The sequence below is a fragment of the Rhea americana genome, unplaced genomic scaffold, assembly GCF_003343005.1.
Source record: "Rhea americana isolate MKP2758 unplaced genomic scaffold, rheAme1 scaffold_191, whole genome shotgun sequence".
NCBI classification, from domain to species: Eukaryota; Metazoa; Chordata; class Aves; order Rheiformes; family Rheidae; genus Rhea; species Rhea americana.
The window spans coordinates 1,017,800-1,041,679 of record NW_028186050.1 but is presented as its reverse complement, the minus strand read 5'-3'; the positions used below and the strand labels follow the sequence as shown (position 1 = coordinate 1,041,679).

The following is a 23,880-nucleotide window of genomic DNA, read 5'->3' as shown; positions in this document are numbered from 1 at the left end:
GAACTATAATTTCAGTGGAGCTACAAGAGAGAAAATCATAGCATATTTGATTGATTCACRTTCATTGAATCTGTATGAAGAAAGATGCATATTTTTCATCAATAACCAACTTTTGCTTGAGAAACAAGCTTCAGTGTAATCTCAAAACCAGAGTTTTATCAAATATTTTAAGTGATTTGGAGCTTTCATTTAAACAGCATCAATTACTAAATATTGGGCATGTTGCTTTTTTCTATGCTGCATAGTTGCTGCTGTCCAGTACTTTGAAAGGAAGTAAGATTCTGCATTGTAGGAGAAAAAATATGCTTCAGTCAATACAAAAAGGTAGTAGGAGGCTTGTGTAAAATGATACAATGAACTATAAGATTCTTTTATTTCTTTTCTCAAACACAAGCTTTTCTTCAGAATTATTTCTATTTTTTCTTCTGTTTGTGGCTTACCTTAGTGGTATATTGTAAGCAACTCGGGTGATTAACTGATTAACTAAGAAAATTACTAAAGGTGAAGTGCTCTTGAAGGTTACGCCAAGTTCCGCTTACGGCATTTGGCTATTACCTGTTTTGAGATTTGTGAACTGTTTGTGTTATCTATAAATATGTAATAGCAGCAGTTGTCATTAACACTTCCATAGCATATGGAATTTTAAAACACCTTATGGAGCCATTGAGTTCAGTGTTTSTAGAGGCAAATCAAATTTGCAGCCTGTCTGTGCTTATTGACTGGAGTTATGGATGAAGACAGGCCAAAATGATTCTATGCAAGAATCATGCAGAAGGATGTAGGTACATATACATGAACTATCTGAGTATCTCAGTGGCACCAGCGGTTCTCTGTCATTTTTAATAGTGAAAGTGAAAAATATTATATTTCTCTATACAGTGGTAATCTTAATTTCTAAAGAACACATTGTTGCACCAATTGTTGCTGCTTTGTATTAGAAGAATCTGAAGTGTCTGGACAGCTGAATTCTTTTTAGGTCTTCTTTTTCTAATCAGACTTTCAGATTTCGTTCTACTTCACCTGATAACCAGCTACCTGGACATCTCAGCAAGAGTGTTGTCCCTGAAGAAGGTTTCAGAGAATGCTCTGTGGCTTGATTATGGAAAATTTGTGGAATGTAAAGTCTGTCTGGCTAATACATTTATTTTTTTAAATGAAATAGTTGAGACTAGCAAAAATATATGCTTGACTATTTTTTAATTTTGAAACAAATCAGCAGAGAGTAAAAAGAAATTCTAGGTGGACCAGAGAAGCTTTTATGTATAGTAAAAAAATAAGATTATATGTATATTTTTATACACACACACACACACACACACAGAGAGAGAGAGAGAAAGAGAGAGAGAGAGTGTTCCACTCAATTACCATATGCTTGTAATACGGAGACAAAAGATTGTAATGATATGCTTTGTTGTTTGCATGAGCAGGACCACATAAAACATCCTAAAATTTGTTAGTCAGTAATAAGTCTTGAATCTAAATTCTAAAATATCATAAATGTTTTTATGAGTCTTACCAATTGTAATATTCTTAATAAATAGTGAGCATTTTGAACTGAAGCTGCTTTACCTGACATAGCTAGGAATACCTTTCTGAGCTTCTGGAAGCAGAGTACTCTATCTGTAGCAGCCAGTRTATTTATTAATACATATCAAAATCAACATGCTCCTTGCTTTGACTTCACACAAGYAGTCTAATTTTTCTTCTCTGGAACTCAGTTGTCTTTGGAGTTGAGCATAGAATGGTGTTTTCACAAGTTCTCCTCCTCTTTGTTCTCCARTGTCTAATCTTCACTGGAGATGCAGAAAATGTAGCCTAGTGGAGGAGTCAAAGATTGTGGCAKTTGGAATTACTTGCAGAATGTAGACTTGGGTGTGGATTCACTACTTGAAAAATAACTTCTGAAGAGTTTTTTACTCTCCGAAGTGAGTGGGTTAACCCAAGGTGAACTTTTTATCTTAAATTTCTTTCTTAATGATTATAGTTTATAGGAAAAGATCGAAACTTGTTTTTTCCACAGGTTGGTGAAGAAGATTAATACTGTTTTCTTTGTTCAGATACTGAAAACTCAGCAGACTTTGAGTCAGTTGGAAAAGATGAGGGCTTGTAGATACCCAAATGAGTTGGTGATACTGTATAAATATTTGATCTATTTATCAAAATAAAAAAAAAAATACGTACCGCTGTAGCCACTCTTCATAAAACGTAAAACAAATGTGCTGCCCCTAGAGTCAGTTGAATTCACATTCTTGCTTTCTGAAGTGAATGAATTTAATGTTCCTTATAAAGTATAATATTATTAATTCTCTTCCAGTTCTGCCTATGATAACGTCAACAAAGTTCGAGTTGCTATAAAAAAAATCAGTCCTTTTGAGCATCAGACGTATTGCCAGAGAACTCTGAGAGAGATTAAGATTCTGCTGCGCTTCAGACATGAGAATATTATTGGAATAAATGATATTATCAGAGCTCCGACTATTGAACAAATGAAAGATGTGTATCCTTTTGAAGTTTAAGTTGTTCTTCATAATTGATGATGGATGCCTTCTCCTTCCCTGTTCTGCACATTTCCCCCTTTCCAGTCTCTTCCTTACTAAATTTTAATCAAAGTTTATCTCCTATTGTTGTGAACTGAAAGGGAAGTTTAAAGAGTCCCTGATTTGATACCTAGATGAACACAGGTTTTGTTTGTTCATTTTCAAGTAAAGAAGTACATGTTCATTTCTGTTTTCCAGGGCAAAGGACTCAGCATTGAAGAGCTGGACTTAGTTTAGTTACTTAATCCTAGAACTACATTCATTCTCAATAGAGCCATTGTTAGTACTATCTGATTGCTTTGAGGGGAAGATAAAAATGGCCCAACTCTAGTATAATTGTCTAAATTTTCTGTAAAGAATAGAGTTTTTTCTTGAAGAATAGAAAGGGTACATATTATAAAATAAAATAAAAAAGCCCCACAGTTTTACAGTGCTTCCAGCATGCATGAAAAGTCTCAGAATGAGCATGAGCAGATAAACATGCTTGATTAATACAGGTAAATACAACCTTTCTATTGGTGTTCTTCCATAGGAAACTTGGCTTCATGAGATATCTAACATAGGTAGTAAGTAGTCTTAGCTGGGTGACTATAYCTAAGATACAAGACCTTGTTTAGATTCAGCTTAACTTGCCCAAGTCCATGTGTATGGTTTTCTGTTGGTTCCCCTAGATTTGTGTAGGTGCCTGCTCAAGAAAAAACCTAGAAACATGGAGGCAGGAATAGAATTCACTGAATCTAGGTCAAATGTTTTCACTTTGTAAATTAGCAATATATTGAGTTCAGTCAGTCTTATGTGGGAGTCTGAGGTTCCTTTTCCATGACCAGTCTGAAGTAACACCAGTGCATGCTGCTTCCAAAAAGATGTCATAGTAGTGTTTTCCAGTCTGTGCCCAGAGGGGAGGATGGGAACACCCAGCTGGGATGGCAATAGCAGTGTTTTCCAATGAAGCCCTGTTCATTCTAGTGAAAAGTGATAATGGAACTAATACCCAAGAGTTAACTTGTTTCTATTAGAGCGGAAAAAACCCTCTGTTCTTCTTGTTTATCCCAATCTTAGGAAAAATCATCTGACTGAAAATATTAGGGTTTAATTGTGGTAAACAAAGGACTATTTGTGTTCAATGTAGCATGCTAAATATACAGTAAAGGAGAGGAACAGCTGAATTCTTGGACTGGAGAGGTGGCAGAGAGACKGAGCAGTTTCTACCTCTTCATACTTCTATGCTACTGGAAGCAAGTATCTCTGAATCATATTACTCATTACACTAAACCAGTCTTCATTTACTGGCAAGTGGGATAGGGATCTGATCAAATTAAGATACCCAGAAAACTCAGATTCTGATACAGAGGAAGAGTGTTTTATTATGACTAATTTTAGAGGACCATATGCTGGTGCCTCTTAATTCTGTAAAGGGCTGTGTAACAGAATTGATTAGATTCAAAATTTGTAAAGTGAGAAACATCTGGTTTCATAATTGTCATGAAACAGATGAGACAAAAACTAGATGATAAGAGTTTCATCTGGTACTGTGTGTTGATACCTAACATGARACTAAGTTTGTTTTGCTGCCTTACATCTGACGCCTTACAGATACATTGTGCAAGATCTTATGGAGACAGATCTTTACAAGCTCTTAAAGACTCAGCACCTCAGCAACGACCACATTTGTTATTTCCTTTACCAGATTCTGAGAGGATTAAAATATATCCATTCAGCCAATGTGCTTCATCGTGACCTCAAACCTTCAAATTTGCTGCTTAACACCACTTGTGATCTCAAGGTTAGTTCAAGTTTCTTAAAAATTGTGCTCCTATGGTGTCTTAAAAAGCTACTTAGTATAATCATGATTTTTTTTTGTTGTTACTGGAAATTAATGGGATTTTTTTTATCCCAGTAATCTTGCCAAAATGTTATTGATTTTGATAAAATCATTAAGGTTTGAGTGACTAAGAACTTCATACTCTGTTCAATGTGTTTTGATGAGTGCATCAATGTTTCTATCTGGAGGCTGACTTAGAAACAGTCTAGCTGGAAGCTGTGTACAGATAGGTAACATTTTTGTACAACTTGATATGTTCTGTATGATTGATTCTGTACAAAGAATAGTTTGTACATAGAAAGTAAACTTAAAACTTCAGGTATTGGTTCCTCAATGTTTAAACTAGTAATTGTTCAGTACTGGAAAAGGACTTTGTATCAGTGGACAACTAAAATGGCACATGAAATTCTGTGCAGATTAAATGCAATGCAGTTACTTGGAGAGGGAACACTCATTTACATGTTCGGTGATGGCCTCTATACTAGTTAATACTACAGAAAGATGATTCTAGAGCAGTTATAATTCTTGGAAAATACCTRTGCTTATGTTCAGTGGAACAAACCAAATGTGAAGAATTAGAACAGAAATGGAGATGAAAACAGAAAACATGCCAGTCTGTAACTTTCTGCTGTTCTTGAATTTTAAGTATTCTGTGATCATACTTGATATTCTTTTAAAATGAGGGAACCAGGACTTGAAAGTACTTCTTTCCATTCAAGGAAGAGCTGTTTAGCCTGGGTCACCTCAGCTGGAAAAAGATTGTTTGAGGGGAAAAAAAAGAATGCAATAGAAAATGATAAAATTAACAATGTAAGGAGAGCGAATAGAGAAAAAACACTTACTGTCTGTACGTGTAAAAGAGGTAATGWAAGGAGCAGTTGGCTCAGAGCAAAAGGATATAGTATTTGACTTTCTGCATTGCTAAGCTATGGAACTTGGTATTGCAGAGTACTGCAGATGCTAAGATAATGCAAGTTCACAAGAACATTGGGCAAGTTAATAGAAGAAAAAGCTGTTGAATACAAAGATGCTACCTCTGGTTCAGAGTCTGGTAGTGGCAAATCCATGGAAGATTGGAGAGAATAATAGAGGAGCATTGGAATATGTTCTCTTTTATACTCTGTATTAAGTATTTGCTGTTGGCCACTGATGGAGAGAGATTAGTGAGCTTATGTGACTGTGATCCGACATGGTACAGCTGTTTGATACACGCTCTGTTGCACCTAATTACACTTTGCTTTTGATAGTCAGTCCAGCATTAAAAAAAAAAAGTCTTCAAAATGTAAATAAGCTGCAAGTTCTAAGAAAAATCATTGCTGTCTGTATACTTATCCATTCTAAATACTGGCTATGCAGTTTGCTTTATGTTCCCACTGATAYTGTCAGGTTCACATAATGCATGGTTCTGCTGGACTAGTCATCTTGCTATGAGATTTTAGCAGCTAATCTGCTGATACTGCAGGTTCCCTCAAGACATTAACCCCCTCTTGGAAAAAGGTGGGGTAAAACAACTTTGAGTAAAGGAAGCAGGAAAGAACAATTTGAGTGTAGTTCTGTATATGTGCAATTGAAGAACAAAAGGTAATTTTTTTAACACTAGTAAGGTGGTCAGAAAAAGGAAGTTAAACTCAATGGATGGCAAAATGTTGGAATATGATCTTGGCAAATATTGTTCAAATTTCTTTCTAAAATTTTTTAAATTACGTGCTTTAGACTATGCCAGTGCAATATATGCCTTCTTAGTGGAGAGTATGATAGTCTGTATGCCAGCACACATGCTTTTTCATAACCTAAAGGGAACTCTCGTATTATGCTGCAATACCACATTTAAAGTTTAAACAAAAGAATTGGAGAGAAAACTAGTGCATGTTAGGCCTTGTCTGATGAATGCTCTGCTTGTACCAGCTTGTTTCTTTTAGGGCAGTTCTGCTAATCTGTGGGACTGCATGTGCATGCTTGCAAAATAATCATCGTACGTAAATTCAAAATATGACATACTGTGAAAGTACACAACTTAAAGGAAAAAAATCACACTTTCAGAGGAACAAAATTAGAAAGTTTGTTTGTCTCCAGTAGTAATGCCATTAGCCTCTTTTATTAAAGGTGTTACGAAAGAGATGTATTAATCTCTTCTGGAGCCCAGTGTCCTACAAGCTGTAACAGGAGCTCCTCCTTTCCTCTTAGATATGCTCTTGACTTTTTGGATTGTAGATTCCATTTCCAGGAAAGGAATATATTTGTCTCTTTTCACACAATACGTCTATGAACCCCATAGATTGTCCTGATCAGCTGAAAGGCTAAGGACAGAAGTGCAGGGCCTAGAGCTGTTTTTTTTTTCCTTAGGGTAAGCTACATTTAAGCTACTCATTTAAATGAGGCCTTGAAGTCATAACTTTTATCTACATAATTTTTATCTACAATGTGCTAAGTCCAGAGTGCATAATTTGACTTAACTACTATTCTTTTTATGTCTTCTCAGTCACAGATTAGGTGTAAGGGTTCATGAAACTAGTACCTTGCAAGCTCTCTCCAGTGAGAGTCCCAGATAGTAAAGATACTAGGTTTGCTCTTTTACAGCCTGGCATCTTTCCCATAAATAATGAAGATGTATGTACTCTGACATGCTGTAGGCTGGAATATACTCTGAAATATTATCTACTGTTGGAAATATTTTCATGTGCAGTCATGATCATCTGTGCCCAAGAATTTGATCTGTTTTGCAGTCTCATAAATGAAATACATGACATAAAAGCTGTCATGACCACATAAATTTCCTAGGCCATAGCATTAATACTTCAGAAAATCAGATCAAAGTTATTTTAAGCAGATTCTCCATGAGCATGCTGTCCTCAGTGCACCAGTTTACTCCAGCTGAGAATCCATTCCTTTAACTTGGTTAAAAAAAATCAACGTGCTCTAGCAATATCATAAATAAGCTGTGCTTTTCTCTATATATATTGAATACAAAGCAAAGCTACATTGAGAAGCAACAGAATTCCAAGTATTAAACATCCACAAGGTGCTGGATAGTTTAATGGACTTAAGCAGAAGGGGACAAGGAAGGTTTTTCTTGAGAGAAGACTGCAATTTATTGTCTGTTTCAGATTTTCACCAGTTACTCTAGAAATTCTAAACTGTTTCAATTGCCCTCTCATTATTAATAAGTAATTTTCATGAAAGCATCTTTTTTTCCTTTTTTACACATGCATAGAGTAGTGTCTGATACAGCCAGGTATTTCAGTTTATTAGTAGTACTGTCAGATGTCATGTAACTTGCTTAGTAAACAGTCATAAGTGTATATTCCTGATAAACTTTCCCATCTGCTTCATAGCTTCATCCAATTTAAAAGACATCTCTATAAAAATACTTACATCGTAAGTGATTACAGGAATATTGTTTCTAAGAATTGGAAGTTAAATATATACATAGGATGCTGATTTTTTATTATTATTATTTAGTGAGAGAAACAAGGTATGAAGCATTGACTAACATCTGGGTCTTGCATTATGCAGGTGTGTTTTATTATTTTCTGCTATGACTTGGGCAAAATGTCAAAAATTCTTTTGACTGTCATTATACCACTCCCGCAGATTCTATGTTCCTTCTTTTGTTTTATTTGGGGTTGAGAAGCCTRTCTCATCCTTGTACTTTGACTTTTCCAAATTGAGTTTAATATTTGAACAGGCATACTGGACCCGCAACTTTTTTTGTCCTATGTCAGGTTGCTGCTCTGTTAAATGTGTTCTGTTGCCACAGGGCAAGAACTGTCCATCCCCACCAGAGTACAGTCTGTCTGTTCTACTTCCCTTTCGCTAGGGACTTTGGGCAGAATGCTGACCCTCCAGTTTCTCTTCTATTCTGCCTTCTTAATGCTTCTGATCAGTTCTGCAGCTGGTGAAGCCACAGCCGAAAGCTGCCCTTTCTTACAGTTTCAAACTCCATGCCTTTCTCACTAATGCAGATTCTTCTTTTCTGCTTAACCTGTTTCTGTGCAAGTCAGCAGGGACTCTGTCATTTTAATGAGCTCTCTTTGTTCAATAATACTCCTTTCCATCTCATGTTTCACTTCTTTCTACTAGGGCTGAGAGATTCACAGGTATCTTATTTAATTCAGTTCTTTCTCCTTACTGTGGACTGGAGAGAGTTTTTCTTCTGTCTTCATTATAACCAATTACAGCACTTTGCTTGTATGTGATATTCTAATTCTGCAAAGATCTCCTTACTTCAGTCTCGTCTAGCTTTTTTTTTGTGAGGGTAAGAGGAAGAGGTTGCAACAATTCTATCTGTCTGCATAACTATTTTCTGAAGTCCATAATGCTATCTACAGTTTCTTGGCCTGTCTTTACAGGAAACTCATCTGATTATTTGTGCTGGTTCTCTTTATGTAAGCTGCTAATTGCAAACAAGGCAGCTGCCCTATCTCTGTAGCTTGGGAAAACCTTGATATTCTTAGGAGTTCCTTTTGTTTATTTGACTTTTAAGGATTTGGGCAGGGAGGAGGTATATGTAGCTAAAGTCAAAGGAGTCCTGTGCAGGCTGGCTTATGACTTCCATCATCGTCTTTTCTTTAGTCCCTCTGTGTAGCAGCTGGCTGCTGAATACTGACTTTCAGATGTAGCTTTTACTCAGCTGAATCACTCCTTACTTAACTGGTCTCTTAACTGAACTAGGTTTTACTGGCTGTCCTTCCAGGAACATGCAAGAAGAGGTTGCTGGGTACAAGGATATTTCTGAGTTTTTGGCAAGATTATGTAGTACGATCTGTATTGACTACAATATATTACTATTTCCCATTCTTTAATATATGCAGTACGAACAATTAACTATCAAAGAGTGTCCATTATAAAATATGGATATAGGAGGAACCTCTTAACTGTTTGTTACACAAATATTTGATGCTTTATTTTTCTGAGAGAAAGTACTCTTATGCAAATATCATTTTGTTATAAATTTAATGTTGAAATTGATCGTTATTTTAGCATAGTGTTTGGCAGTGAAAGCATATGGATGTGGCTAATACGTCACTCAACAAGCTTGCCGTTTATCAGTAGGATGATAGAAAGCAGCAGCTGCTGTATTTTAGAAAACTATTTTTCTTTACATTTTCAGTTTTCTGAAATCTGCTCTGGAGAGAGGACACTAGTCAAATCTTAAGGGCTTCTTCTCCCATTAAATAGCTTTGCTTTCTTATTAGAGGACAGTCAAAAACAAATTTTCCTTTTTGCTGTTCTTGCCAGCCTAGATCAAGCTTTCTCTCCCTCCCTGCCCTATGGTTGGATAAAATTACCTTCCTGTTACAGGGTTGCGAAATGCTGTGGTGGAGGGTTTGCTTTTGTTTTTAATTAAATAAAAATAATAAATAAATAAGGCTCATGCTTCCTCCAGTAGCCTGTGATCTCTCCAGTCTACTATTATCTCATGATTAGGCAGGATGTTTCTTTTGCAAAGATGCACAGTTGTGGCAGTAGCTTTTGTAAAAAGGGGTATAGAAGTATGCTAGGAGTGTGTTGGTCAGTAATTTTGTTTTTCTGGCAATCCTAATTCTTTTCTCTTTTCTCTATGCTTGTTCTGATAAGTTTCTAATAACAAGCTGGAGCAGTACATCTTGCCACCTGCCTAGCAGAGAAGGTGTTAAGCTTTCTGCTAGCAGAAAAAGCCTACTGCTAGCAGAAAATAAACTGTTCACCAGGAGCTTTTTTCTTTCTCATATCATTCATTCTCCTTTTGGGCCTAATAAAATACGTTTTGTACTTTGCATCCAAAACACTTTTCATAACCTTTGTGTAATAATTTGTTTTTGCCAATGCAGGTTAACATTACTATGTTTGTAGGTGATTCATCATACATTTGGGAAAGGTGACTTGATCAGTTAACGTTTATTGTAGCATTGGAAGCTGTGTTTCTAATACATTTTTTTTTAATTTAAAACCAGATTTGTGATTTTGGACTGGCTCGTGTTGCAGATCCAGATCATGATCACACAGGATTCTTAACAGAATATGTAGCCACACGTTGGTACAGRGCTCCTGAAATCATGCTGAATTCTAAGGTAAGAACCATAGTGCACTACTATGGTTTTCTTGTTCACTTGAGTACCCAATTTTGCTTTTTTCCGTCCTGTGTTTTTAGGATCAGAATGCATGCATAGTCATGAGGAAACATGATAATGGATTTGCTGTGTAGGTACCGGCTTCCAATAAAYGTGTCATTCCAGGTATAATTACRGGATAGTACAACTGAGCATACATGTGTGTGATTTCCCATGTGCCCGCTCTGTGTCATTCATGAGCCTTCTTTCCATCAAATGGCCTTTTAATAGAGCAGGACAGAATAGTAATGAGAGCATTTTACTAGTGTCTTCATCAAGACTTGCAAATGCTGTCTTAGTGTTATCTTGACATCTTAATTTAGGTGTAGAATATATAATGAGGAATGAGGGTAAATGTGATTCTAAAGGCATGTGATCTTTGCTCTATGTCAGTCTTAATTTCTTTCCAATAATCGTAATCAAATCAACCATTTGTATTTTGTACTTGAAGTTATTCACATTTTCTTCTGTGGCTGTGTAAAGGTATATCTGATTCCTCTGTGTGATAAGTCCTTCATAACCTTTTGTCAGAGTCCAAAACTGTCTGACCAGGTCCTTTCAGATATTCCACACACTGAGTTTTATTTTAAGGCAATACTGTTTCATGCACTTTAGAAAATAGTAATCTGATGAACTGGATTTCTTTTCCAAAGACTTCTTGTATTTTAAAATCACTTTGAAGCCATAAAACATAGGACAACCTAATTCAACTTTATTTCTGGATATCCACATATGTTTATCAGCTTTTACAAGAAAGTATTTTGTGTATGTTTCTTAAGAAATAATGAAATTACTATGTTCCAGGCCTATAACTTGATTCCTTTTAGAGTTACAGTGCTTCGAAAACAGTCAAATCACATTGTGAGAAGCTGGTGCTGATGTGGCTGTGAGTTCAGCAAAGTCACTATCTTTTTGCTGGAAGCTCTCTGCTAATAGGAGGAGAGTAGTGGACAGCAGGCTATGGGAGAATGAGGCAAGGGAGCTCTTAGGGTGAGGACTCTTGAAGTAAACTTGCCCTTGTATTACCCAGGCACCAGGGTAACTAAACTGCTGCTGAATCCAAGCCTCCTCTTACAGATAACACAGGTTATATGTATGAAAATAATGTAATTTGTTCCATTCCTGTTATATCGCGTAATCTTGTTTCTTACTGTTAGTCTTCTCACGTCATCTTGAGTGTTYACCTGTTGTGTTTTACAAACTGATGAACCAACAATCTATTTTGTCTTTCCATCCTTCTGAGGATGAACGCTTCTTAGTTACGTCTTGTGTCATATTTAAATCCTGTCCCCTTAGGAAAGAAGACTGCATCTTTTTATGGCACACACTTTTAGTTAACATGCTGTTAGGAACTGTAGAATTATTAAGAATATAAGGGATTAGCTTGTTTCCAAATTTGTTAGTGTAAATTGACTATAAAATTAAGGGGCCTTGCAAAAATTACAGTTGGTATTACTAAGTTGGTATAGATAAACTTAAGAGAATCCTTTTGGAACAGCATATATTGATATTTCAGTTCATGTTACCACTTCTAAATAGTGTTTTTGATATACAATTCTTAATTACTTTTTACTGTACCAGAAAAATTGAAGAGCATGAGTAAGCATGATTCATCTGATCTTGAAAAATGAATTACACATGTGCACTTCCAGAATTTATTAAAGTAATGTGTTACTGCAATTATGCAAAAATATCTTTGAACAAAAATGTATTTTCCCTTTACTTGCAGGGTTATACGAAGTCTATTGACATCTGGTCAGTAGGCTGTATTCTGGCAGAGATGCTCTCTAACAGACCTATCTTTCCAGGAAAACACTACCTTGACCAACTTAACCATATCCTTGGTAAGCTTAATATAAACAAACATTTCCATGTCCATTTCWTCTCTCTCCATCTCTACCAGCTAGGCTAGTCTCAGTCACCCAYTTCTTTCTCGTTTGGTCTTATCTTCTTTTTTCCTATGCTACTATGTGTATATGTAATATCTTTAAGAATATATAACATACGGATCCACAGGTGCGTAATCTATTCCCTGTAGTTATTTCTGCAGTGATGTTTGTGGTAAATTGTTGATTTTTGGAGAAGCTAGAAGATACCTATCAGTTTGTTTACTACGCCAGAAGAGATGGAAAAAAGCTCAAATATACAAATAGATGCAAGTTAATTTATTCGTTTGTGTATTTTTACAAGGAAGCAACATATAGCCGTGAGATCTTTTAAATGGAGTACTGGTAATTAGGAAAATTTAAATACATTTGTCTCCTTACAGAAAAATTAACTTGACAATTTTGTAAATGCTTCTAAAAATTCCTAAGATATTCTGTAATCCTGAAACATTTAGAATGAAATATTTTTTCCTGGTTGTTTTAATACTGAGTCTTATAAAACGTGATGTGACTATTTTAATGCACTTTTCATAGGAATGCAGCACTACTTGTAATTTTTTTTTTAAGGTATACTTGGATCCCCCTCCCAAGAAGATTTGAACTGTATAATAAATTTAAAGGCCAGAAACTACTTACTTTCCCTACCACACAAAAATAAGGTACCATGGAACAGGCTGTTTCCAAATGCTGACCCCAAAGGTATTGTGTTCTATTACATTGCATCGAATGTTTAAAAATGGAAGTGAGCACTGAAAGTAATAGCCGGATGGGTTTTTTAAAATCACCTTAAGCATTTACCGTCATGTATGGTGGAAATAAAACATCCAGGTCCCTTAAAACAGCTCTATAAATCCATTATGAAAACATGAATTAGCATGAAGCTATTTTACCAGCTTCTCTCTTTTAAACAAATTTTACTAACAACCTAGAATTTCACATTGTGGTGTTTTGAGATTTATCTTCTAAGTAAAACATGGAAATCCTGACTTTCACTGCTGTCTTCAAAAGAATGATATGTTACTCAAGTGCTGAATGTTGGGACTGGATTTTGACATGGACATCAAACAAATTCTGAACCTAATTTCTGGAAACAGAAGATAGCTTCTTAATTCCAAACTCACTTTGTGTATTTTGTGCAGTCTGTATGTTAACTCTATATCAGATATGATAATGTCCTTCAAAAATGTGTGTGCTTAAGCAGTAAAAAATGCTAAATTCTAAGTCTTAAAAATACTCTATTTATCATAATTGGAGCTAAAGTTGTAAAAGCAAGGAGTGTAAGAATTCTTATCTTTCTTTGTTAAAGGTTAGATATATTTTGTTTTGCTATGTAACTATTAACTTGCCTTTTAAATTCCACTTCATACAGTTTGAGTTGCTTTATTCATAGTACAGGGCTCTTTTACCTGCTCGGACACTATTCGTAAGTCACACAAAGTTTTTGAACTGATACAATAATTTACTCTCGGTGAATAGGATCTATAGGATCTGATAGGTACTGAACTACCACACAAAGACTGATTTCTGCTCAAGGAATTATGTAGAGCTGATTATTCTTATCACTGAGAGATCTTACTTCAGATAGGAGTGATTTATTCAGCTTTTATAATGGTGCTCATCACTGTGAGAATTTTCTACTGTGGGCTTTTGACAGCTCAAATTGTAGCAATGCTGATGTGCTTAGCTGCTAGGAGAACATACAGTTTGCATGACTTCTGTAACACCTTTTCATCTAAGTCTGCAGAGTAGCTTTGACAGAGCAGTATTTCAAGAAACTATTTGCCAACATTTCAATGAAAAGCACTGTGCACAACTTGCTTTAGCATGCTGTCAACATACAAGTTTTCAGTACTGAGAAAACTATATAAAGATATTTAATGTTAATTGTTGTGTAGTCTAAGTTTGGGGCCTTTTAAGACTGCTTTTAAATGTAATGGTAAATTTTTGTCTCTTAACTTCTAAAATGCTTTGTATCCATCCAGGCATCTTATCCTGATGCAAAACTGCAAGTACTTTGGTGCAGTGAGAACCTGTATTTAAGTTCTGTACTGTAAATCATGTGGTGAGGAGAAGAAGTGGAGTACAAGTCATGATACTGCAAATATGTTTGGGTTTCTTACTGCTAAAGTCGTCTTTTTTCTTCTTCTTCTTCCCCTCCCCCCAATTCTTGGGAATGAAAATCTGTCACAATCAGAGCAACTGAAGGGTTGCAGTAACTTTAACTTGTAATATTTGTCCAGAACTTGATCAAACCTCACTCTCTGTCTTACTGGATCTTAAAGTTCTTTGTGGAGTCTTTATTAGGTGTCTTCAGCAGATTTTGCCTAAATCTCTTTCATATGAACATGATTGCATCTTAGCTGGAGAGTATCTTCTGCAGTGCTAGTAATGAATTCTGGATGAGATTTTCATCATTAAACACTGAAGCAGGTAGCTGGAGCTGCCATCAGCTTTATTAGTCCACCTTCTTATACTTCTGTAAGAGGAGTATATTCTTGATAACTTCTTTACTTTAGAAAAAGATCTGTCTTGTCTTAGATTTTTTTTTTTTTGCCAAAAGTCCAGAGCATCTATTTGCATAAGGAAACCCAGTCTGCCCAGTTTCTACTGTAGCTAAATCAGATTGCACCAAAGATAAGGTTCTATGCATCTTTTTCCTTGGTGTTTATTCTGACACTGAAGACTCTTTGAAAGGGTATATTTTTTAAAGACTCTTTTAAAGCATACTAYATCTTGTTAAAGGAAACTAACCAAGGATTGCTGATACGGGCCGAGGAAGACACTCAGCCCAAGCTACAGGAAGCATTCTGCTTCTCTTATTACTGCTACTACAGCTGAGGAACTACAAAGATTTAAAGAAGTCTTAAATAGAAATTAGCACAAAATTAGGATAGTGCGTCTTTTCTATGAGCGTATCTTTTCTATGTAGTATCAGTGATTATAACTTCTTTTGTGCATTGCAATTTGGAGCATATATTGAAATCTTGTTTACTTTTTTCCTCTTAGCACTTGATTTGTTGGATAAAATGTTGACCTTTAATCCTCATAAGCGAATTGAAGTGGAGCAAGCTTTAGCCCATCCGTATCTGGAGCAGTATTATGATCCAAGTGATGAGGTAAAGACATCATTAGAATGTATATGTTTTTGATTAAATGATGTCATAGGTTATTTTCCTCATTAGCTTAAGGGCAATATTTTTACTGTTGTAATGGAGTTAAAAAATGTACTAAGAATGAAGTATAAAAATTAACCTATCAGTTTTTAGAAATGYGTTTACACAGTATGTGTTTGTGTGTAATCACTATAACTACATGAGACAGTGTTTGCTTTCTGATTCCCTATGGAAATTCAGAACACTAATTTGACTCCTGGTAAATTTCAAAATAATACATTATTATGTGTAAAATGACATGTAATAAAGTGTTTCAACTTGAGAGTAAGAAGTTAAATGAAGAACTGCAGGTACTCTATGTATTTGAAATTTGTGCTGTTTCTTTTTAGGTATCTTTCAAGAAATTTTATAGTATTAATTTTTCATAGGAAACTTTAAACTTTGCTACATATCTTTTAAATAGATTTATGMCAATGAGTACACAGATTAATACACTACCAAGAAGTTAGTCACAGATTTGTTACAAAGATCCTTCTAAACCATAATTTCTATTCAGCAGGCTTTTATAGCATAGATTTAGGAAAAATACACTTTAAGGTATCATCATTTAATAACTACTTATGGGTTAACTATATTACTCCCCTTTTAAGGGCACATCTGTATCTGTTCTCTGTTAAAACTACAGAATTATAAAAGCAATGGGATTCTGAGCATGTAGTGTTCCTTGTTTGGTTTTGTTCTTTAACAATGGACAGATTAATTGTTAGGTTTTACTTGATAATGTCTGGCTTTGTATTCTTAATTTTCTTCCAGATTAGAAAGACTTGCCTGTATATAGAGATATCTAATGGTAGTTTAAATATGCATCATTTTACATAATCAAACCACAAAATTTGTCTGATTTTACTCCCAATGTGAAACTGATGTTCTGTTTTTATTTAGTATTACTTGTTACAGTACTGCATTTTGGAGGCATAGTACAAAATGAGTAGATGTTAAGGAATACTCTTCTGAAAATCAGACTCTCTAATGCACCATGATTTTGTTTTATAATGGCTGAGATAAGGGAGGAAGATAACTGACCTTGTCATCAGATTATTCATTAAAAAAAGAAGACTGAAAAAGTTGAACTTGTAGTTTAGTGTAATGCTGATGAGATTTTGGATTACTTCAGTGCAAAAGTAGAGGATAAAGAAATAAGTTTGACTTCTGGGACAAAGAAATTATTATAAGGARTTAAAATATTTCAAATTATTTTCCTTCAGGTAGTTACTAAGTTACGAGCCTCTGTTTAAGCAAATATTTTTAACTTGTTTTTTAGATTTGGTATCTATTTACTACAGATTGATTTTAAAATTTAGTAAATTAATATACGAAGCACAAAAAAGATTAATAAAATGGGCTGTTTCCTGAAGTCAGTACARTAATAGATTATTTGTGGCATACATTCTTCTTCAGATCTTTTTCATACACAAATGACATGAAATTCAAGAGTACAGTAATATTAGGAAAAGGTACTAATGTGTTTTTATATTATTAAGCCTGTAGCTGAAGCACCCTTCAAGTTTGACATGGAGTTGGATGACTTGCCGAAGGAAAAGCTGAAAGAACTGATTTTTGAGGAAACTGCTAGATTCCAGCCAGGATATCGATCTTAAATTGTGCATAGGTAAAGTCACAAGAATAAGAAACCATTTTGGTGGGAGGAAGAATTTTGCAACTTTGTGGTTGCTACTAGTGAAATATAAAACTTACCTTTTTTCTTGATACAATAAAGTAGTCCTTTCATAGCTGGTTATGCTTATTAATTTGACCTGTCCTATTCTGTTATTGAAGAAACAGKTTTAATTTTCTGTGCAATATTAAAGTGTCTGTAGGGAATCCAGACAGTCCTTTGAGATGTTTGCCTAGAGTTCAGATTACATTTAAGGAATGACAGCTAAATTTAAATAGTATCTCTCAGATTAAAAGCTATGGAAAGCTATGCAAATATTATTCAAAAGGCTTTTTAAGGGTCAGAGATATTCATAAAAAATATTATAGAATCATTATTTTGTATGGCTTCAAAATTTTTTTTCTAATACTTCCTTAAATGTAATATACAGAAGAGAAATCCCTTAGGAATTTATTTAAATAGAAAAAGGGGGGAAAAAAAAGAGTATGACCTAAAACTTCAATTTTAAGTACTTCTGAAATAGTTGTATAAGCATATAATGATAGTCATCTAAGTATTCATAAGTTTTGATTAAGCTTACTAAGCTTCTGAAGATTTAAAATCTGTTAATTTAAAAAGTACTGATTGAATTCCAGTGTCTCTGTTGGCAATTCTTTTTTTAAATCAATTAAATATCTATAATTCAAAGAATAAGGAAAGAATATTTATTTTACATCTTGACAGCTTACATTTATCATAGAATATATACGACAACCTTAACTGGTCTTCATATACTGCAAGACTTGGAAGTCTCAGTAGTTTTGTACAAAGTCAAATATGGATGTAAATGATATTTGTGATGCTTGTGAACTTGTGAAACTTCTGTGATTACAATATTTTAAAGTATTTTTAAACTTTGTGACTGGAAAAGAAAAATTAACTAAAGAAGGCAGCCTAATCTAGGTTGCCTAGGTTATAGTCTTAAAAATAGTTTCTTTGCTATTCTCAGTCAACAGCAGCATTCTACAATGTTGGCTGTTTCATCAGAAAAGCTAATTTTTGAGCCTGTGAACTTCCTCACTGCAGGAGATCCATGGCTGAGGCAGCAGTGAGGGAAGCTTTATTGCTTTGCCTTTTTTTTTTTTTTTTTTTTTTCCTTCCCTCACTGAAAATGAGATTTCAGTTTCTAGATTACTTTTACCCCCAGTTGCTTTTATTTAATGTTAAGGGGGAAAACAAAAATGTTGAGGAAACATTTAGAAATACAGATTTTACTTAAATAGGGAAACATCTGTTGCCACTGGTGACAGTGTTCAAATGTATGAAAGTTTAAAGGTGAAGTTATTTTGAATTTTACAAATACTGTATTTTGTATATTAAACTTACTAGCTAACACTTGAAACTATTTTAATAATTACATTTTAAGTGAATCTGAAGTTAACACATCTGGCTGTTCTTACTAGTTGGTCTTTGCCAATAGAATTCGACCTGGGACACCATAAAATGGATGGTGCTTATTTCCCTTCGTGCTCTTTAATGTTAATTCTGCTTAAGAAGCACTGGCATTATGTACGTGCTCCTGGAGGAGAATGATGTAACACGTAGAAGGAAGATGAAGCCCCTTGTCAATAGGCTGTAGCATCCAGGAAGGAGGGCAAACAGCTAATGTTGTGGTAAATCCCAGGTTATGATCTCTCCTATCTGCTTCTTTGCCCAGTTCATACTTACTAGGTTGTATTAGGGATTAAAGGATAAAAAGTTCAGGGATAAAGATATCAATGACCCAATGCTAAGGGAGATTTCTGATCTGCTGAAAATGTTACCTTTAAATGCGTCTATGAAGAGTTTATTTGGCTGACAGGATACCGAAATTTAGCTATTTTTACTTCCTTAATAATGATATGCTGGTAATTTGTACAAATCATTCATGGTTAGTGTTATTAGCTGCTYTACTTCACAACAATTTAAATATAAGTAGTTAACTTTACTGTGAAGGCCAATCATCAGCAGTTGGCTAAAAATACACAATAACATTCTCTTCCTGTGGATTTCTATTTCCGCTCCTTCCCCCATAGTTTATCAGCTAGCTTTTCTAGTTCATTATTTTTTGAGGTTCAAAATTTGACATAACTGACTGTATTTTTGGAGATAAAAAGCTGTGTGAAAATAACTGGTTCCTCAGACCACAAAATAATGTACTTAATTTATTTGGAGAAAGGTAGAAACTTCTAGCCATGTTTTTAACTATTTTTGTTTTGTCATTGAAGACTAAGAGGATTTATACAAGGAATGGCCTGTGTCCTGTGGTGTATATCCCATGTGGATAATAAAGTAGACATTTCTGAAGATTTGGTGCTCTGGCTACTTTCTAGGCTAAGGAGCTTCTCAGTGGTGTGCGTTTGTTTGTTTTGGGGGGTTGTTCTTTTGTTTGGGGTTTTCTTGGTTTTGTTTTTTTTTTTTGCTAACAAATAAATTAGTACTGCTCTTTGTAACTTATGGTAAACGTAGTCTATGTAAAACATAGAGAAAGGATTTGTTTTCAAAGGCGGTGTTAAAGTTTCCTTCACTGAAACATGTCTCTGCTCTTTTTTGTAGGACAAGGACTTAAAGGACTGGGCATGCTCAAACGTTGCTGTTCTTCTTCCCAGTTCTTTATTGTTGGTCATGTCTTGTGGCCTCTCTCAGCTTATCCACTAACTCCTTTGAGCCATTCAGGAGAGCAGTTTCTGGTAGTTTTGGCTTTTCATGCTTTCAATGAATCTTTTAAGCCTGAAGAATTGTAATTGACACTCCTATGCGTAATGCCCCTTGTTGACCTGTTGCAGTACTGTACTGTAAGTGCACCTACTGCTGGCCGTATTTTAACTGCTTGCTTTCTGGTTTGAAAGATGCAGTGGTTCCTTTCACTCCTGGATCAATAACCAAGAAGAAAATTCATTAACCTGTAAGAAGTTTACACCGTGAACTATGGTTTTTCTGACTTTACTGAAGTCGCTGGCATTTTTTTTTTTTTNTTTTTTTTTTTTTTAGAAAAGCTACTATTCAGGGCACTTTAAGTCAGTGACATCCCAGATTTTTTTGCACTTCCTTTTTAAATAGAAATGGTTAGCATCCAATGGAATTTATACCATTATGCTATGGATTACAGCATAAGTTGTGTTCATGTTAATCTTGCTTATGCACTTGTTTGGGTATCCTGTGCTGTATAAACAGGTATTCTATACAGTTAAATAGCCACACAGGAACTCAACTCAATTGAATTCATCTAAGAAACATTATTCCGTGTATACACAAAATTTGWACCTTTTGTCCCTGCCTTTTTTAAACGAGATCATTTAAAGTTTAACCATTTTGGAGGTGTAGTACTTCCAAAGTTCATACCAGGTAGTAGTGTTTATGAGACTTGTGCAAAGAGAATGAGTGGCAGCTCGCCAGCTTATATTTATTCACTGTGTGGTGGAAGATTAACAAAGACATAATGGCATGATGACCTAATGGTGAATGCTTTTCTCTGTGGAAGGCATCCATATGTGGTGGTAAGCGAGAAACCAAAATACGATGTTGTTAAACTCAGTCTACATACTGCATACCAATGAAATGCTTCAAATGAGGGTGATAGTTTTTACATTTGAATCTAATTACTGACATTCAGAGTACTTGCAGAGAGGAACACTGCATCTTTAAATGAGAAAGTTTGAATTTACTTTTGCTCCTACAGCATGTCAGCATCTCAAGTTCATTTCTTGCAACCTACACTATGGTGATTTGTAATCCAGCCTCCATGAGCTCGTGACATGAAGTACTGTTCTGTTGTCAAGTACTATCAAACTTTTCTGATAATGCTGAGTTAGGACAACCAAACAAAGCTAGCACTAAATAATGTTTAAAATTGTATACCTTTTAATGATCTTTTCAAGTATTTGTTACTGAAATTGTATAACGTGGAGTTTACTAGGTGTTATGTTCCAGTGCAGTGCCTCCTTTTCTTTCCCCACTGCTCTCTGTGGTGAAAAATTTGCCTTGTTTAAAATAATTACTGTGCCCTCGCATGACTGTTAAAGCTTTCTGTGCAAAGATGATTGTCTAAGTGCCACATGCCTATGATTGAGAAAAAAAAATCTATTGTTACCTCTGAGTTGTGTTCAACTGAAATGCTATTCAACAAATAACTTAGGAAAATAGTTCTATTTTTAGCTTTTCATATCTCTGCTGTCTTTTTCTCATTTTATTTTGGCAGCAGTGAAGAATGGATTGTATAAAGACTGCTTGCTAATATGAACAAAATGCACTTGTAATTCCTGGAAATAAATTTAAATCTTATATCTTCACATTAACATTAAGAATTAGTTTTTGGTTTCCTCWTGGGTAATGTGTTTGAATGGAAATCAGGTTCAATTGCTACTGTAGTATACAAGGATGCTTGCTGGTTAATAACTCCAGGCTTCCTCATACTGCTTAGTCTGCTTTTCCAAGAAATCTAGAAAGCCATTAACTTAGACTTCAATAGATCAGGGTGCTTACAAGATTCCATTTCAGAACTTTTATTTTCTTGTAATTTAAGTGTTAGTCTGCCAAAATTAATTTTTAATAAGCAAGGGTTCATCTTTAAAGGGCATTTTCTATTAGGAAGTTCCTGTGGTACATAAATCTCTGTGTAGAACATATTAGGTGCATTTTCAGGACGCTGCACAATGATCATTGAATTGTGGTATGGAACCTATGCTAAAAACATTTCTATAGAAATATGCACTTGACTGTTGATACTAGTGTAGAAGTTTCTCTTGACATTTCTACACATCTTTACCAAAATGCTTTTCTCACTCAGTTTTGAAAAGTTGAACTATTTCTAGAATCTCTGCTTCTTGTAYGATCATCGTGACTACAGGAATAAATTTGGCATGGTTGGAAAGATGACTGTTACTGAAAAACGAGCTTTTGACACCTCAGTTTTAATTTATTAAGGAAGAACTTTCGGCAGCTTAATTCATCTTTCACTTTCCCCATTCATTTTTAATACTTTCTTTATTTGTGGATTTTGGGGGAGGTATAGACCTACCCTTAAATTCCTTCCCTTGGAATGAGGAGCCAAGGGTTTGCTTTATCTAACATCTGGTGCTTTGGGGCTTTCTTCCTTAGCTATTATTGCTGAATCAAACTGGCATCCATCAGTATCAGTAATTGCATTCATCAGTCTTTTACTGAAGTCAATAAGCATAGTTGAGTTGAATTTGTTGTGGCATTAAAAGCAGAAGCATGATCATTTTTTGTCAGATTTGGAAAATAATTTAAAAGAAGGTGCCTATAATAACACTGTGTTATGTCAATTATTTCATAATTCTATTTTCTTTCTTTACTTAGTCTATATTTGTAGAGCAGAGAATTGAAACTCAAATTAAGTGACATGCATATTCCATGGTAAAGATGTTTTGGGAATAAGGAATGTAAACAGTTGACTGTCAAAAACATTCCAACATAGCTGAAGAAAAATATATGCAAACCTATAAAATTCTCATGGATGCTTTGGCAAATTATCTTACTCTGCTATTCTGACTGTCACCAGAATCTTCCTCATCAATATTACACATAAAATTTGAAGTGTACCACACACTGCAGGGACTGRGTGGTGTGGTACACTGTGAGCTTTCAGGAGTAGCAGGTGATTACGCAACTGAGCAGTGGCCAAACAAAACCCAAGGAGTTTAGCGTGGTTTTCCTTACAGAACAGAAAAAAAGAAAAACCTGTTGTTGCCCACTGTAATATGCTATGATATATTTATACCATGTCGAAGTTGTTTGCTGAGCAACTGTACTATAGATTTAAACTATTAATATATATTTGCTTATGTTAGCATAGTTTATATAGTCTTTGGTTATTGATAAATTTATTGTGTTGTTACAGCGCAGTGATATGGTATAAATATAGGTCTATACACACTCACAGTATACACATGAATTTGGTCCTTTGCATAGTACTTTTATATTTGTACAGCAATGTCTTCAAGCAATCCCAGATTTTAGGGGAGATATTTTTGTAAATGCAGTGGTTTAAACAAAAACAAAAAAGTCCAAACAATCCTTTTATTAAGTTTTAAATATATTTGTGCTTTAAAATGGTTTAGTTGATAATTGAAATCAAGACACTAAATTAGTGAAAAGTGCACATTAGTAAAGTGAAGCTTACAATGATTTTTGTAGCATGTGCTGTGATCAAACTAAGTGAAGCATTGGAGGAAATGTAGAGGTTGGACTACTTTTGTAAATCTAGAACAAATTTCTAAAGGTTGCAGATGGTTTACTTACTATTGTTGCCTTTTCTTGTGTTGTATCAGTGTAGAGCACTCTTAAAATACTCAAACTGCTTTGTCTTTGCTTTGTACTGTTGGTGCCTTCTTAGTCATGTACCCCAAAAGTCTTGCATAGCTAATTTAGTTAATGGTAAGTTTAAAATAAGAAAGCAAAGGAAGATTTTATTAAAAAAAAAAGACAAAAACAAAACAAAAAAAAATTTTCTGTATGTTCTTATTCATTGTAACAATTAAACGTTTATATCGTGGCAGATTTGTGATTTGATTAATCTGTATAGAACAATTGTAAGTAGCAAAGGTTTATATTTCGTCTTATTCTTTTGATGTTGTAAACGTATGTGATTTCCTTTTTTAAATCAGGTAACTTAATGTTCTGTTTTGTTTTTGGCATCTGAATCTTGTAAAAACAAATGCAAAGAAAATCATTAAATTGTGTCCCTGTATTACCAAATCAGCATAGTATTGTGCATATAT

At 34.7% G+C, this 23,880-nt stretch overlaps 1 protein-coding gene across 1 annotated transcript; it reads left to right on the top strand.

Annotated features, from left to right (window-relative positions):
- Positions 1-2,319: 2,319 nt before the first annotated feature.
- Positions 2,320-23,857, top strand: MAPK1 (mitogen-activated protein kinase 1). The gene is made up of 8 exons (XM_085302728.1): positions 2,320-2,497; positions 4,131-4,320; positions 10,293-10,409; positions 12,178-12,292; positions 12,902-13,033; positions 15,341-15,450; positions 16,989-17,116; positions 19,697-23,857. The coding sequence occupies exons 1-7, from the start codon at positions 2,487-2,489 to the stop codon at positions 17,103-17,105; spliced, it is 792 nt and encodes a 263-aa protein (XP_085158854.1). The 5' UTR covers positions 2,320-2,486; the 3' UTR covers positions 17,106-17,116; positions 19,697-23,857.
- Positions 23,858-23,880: the final 23 nt, after the last annotated feature.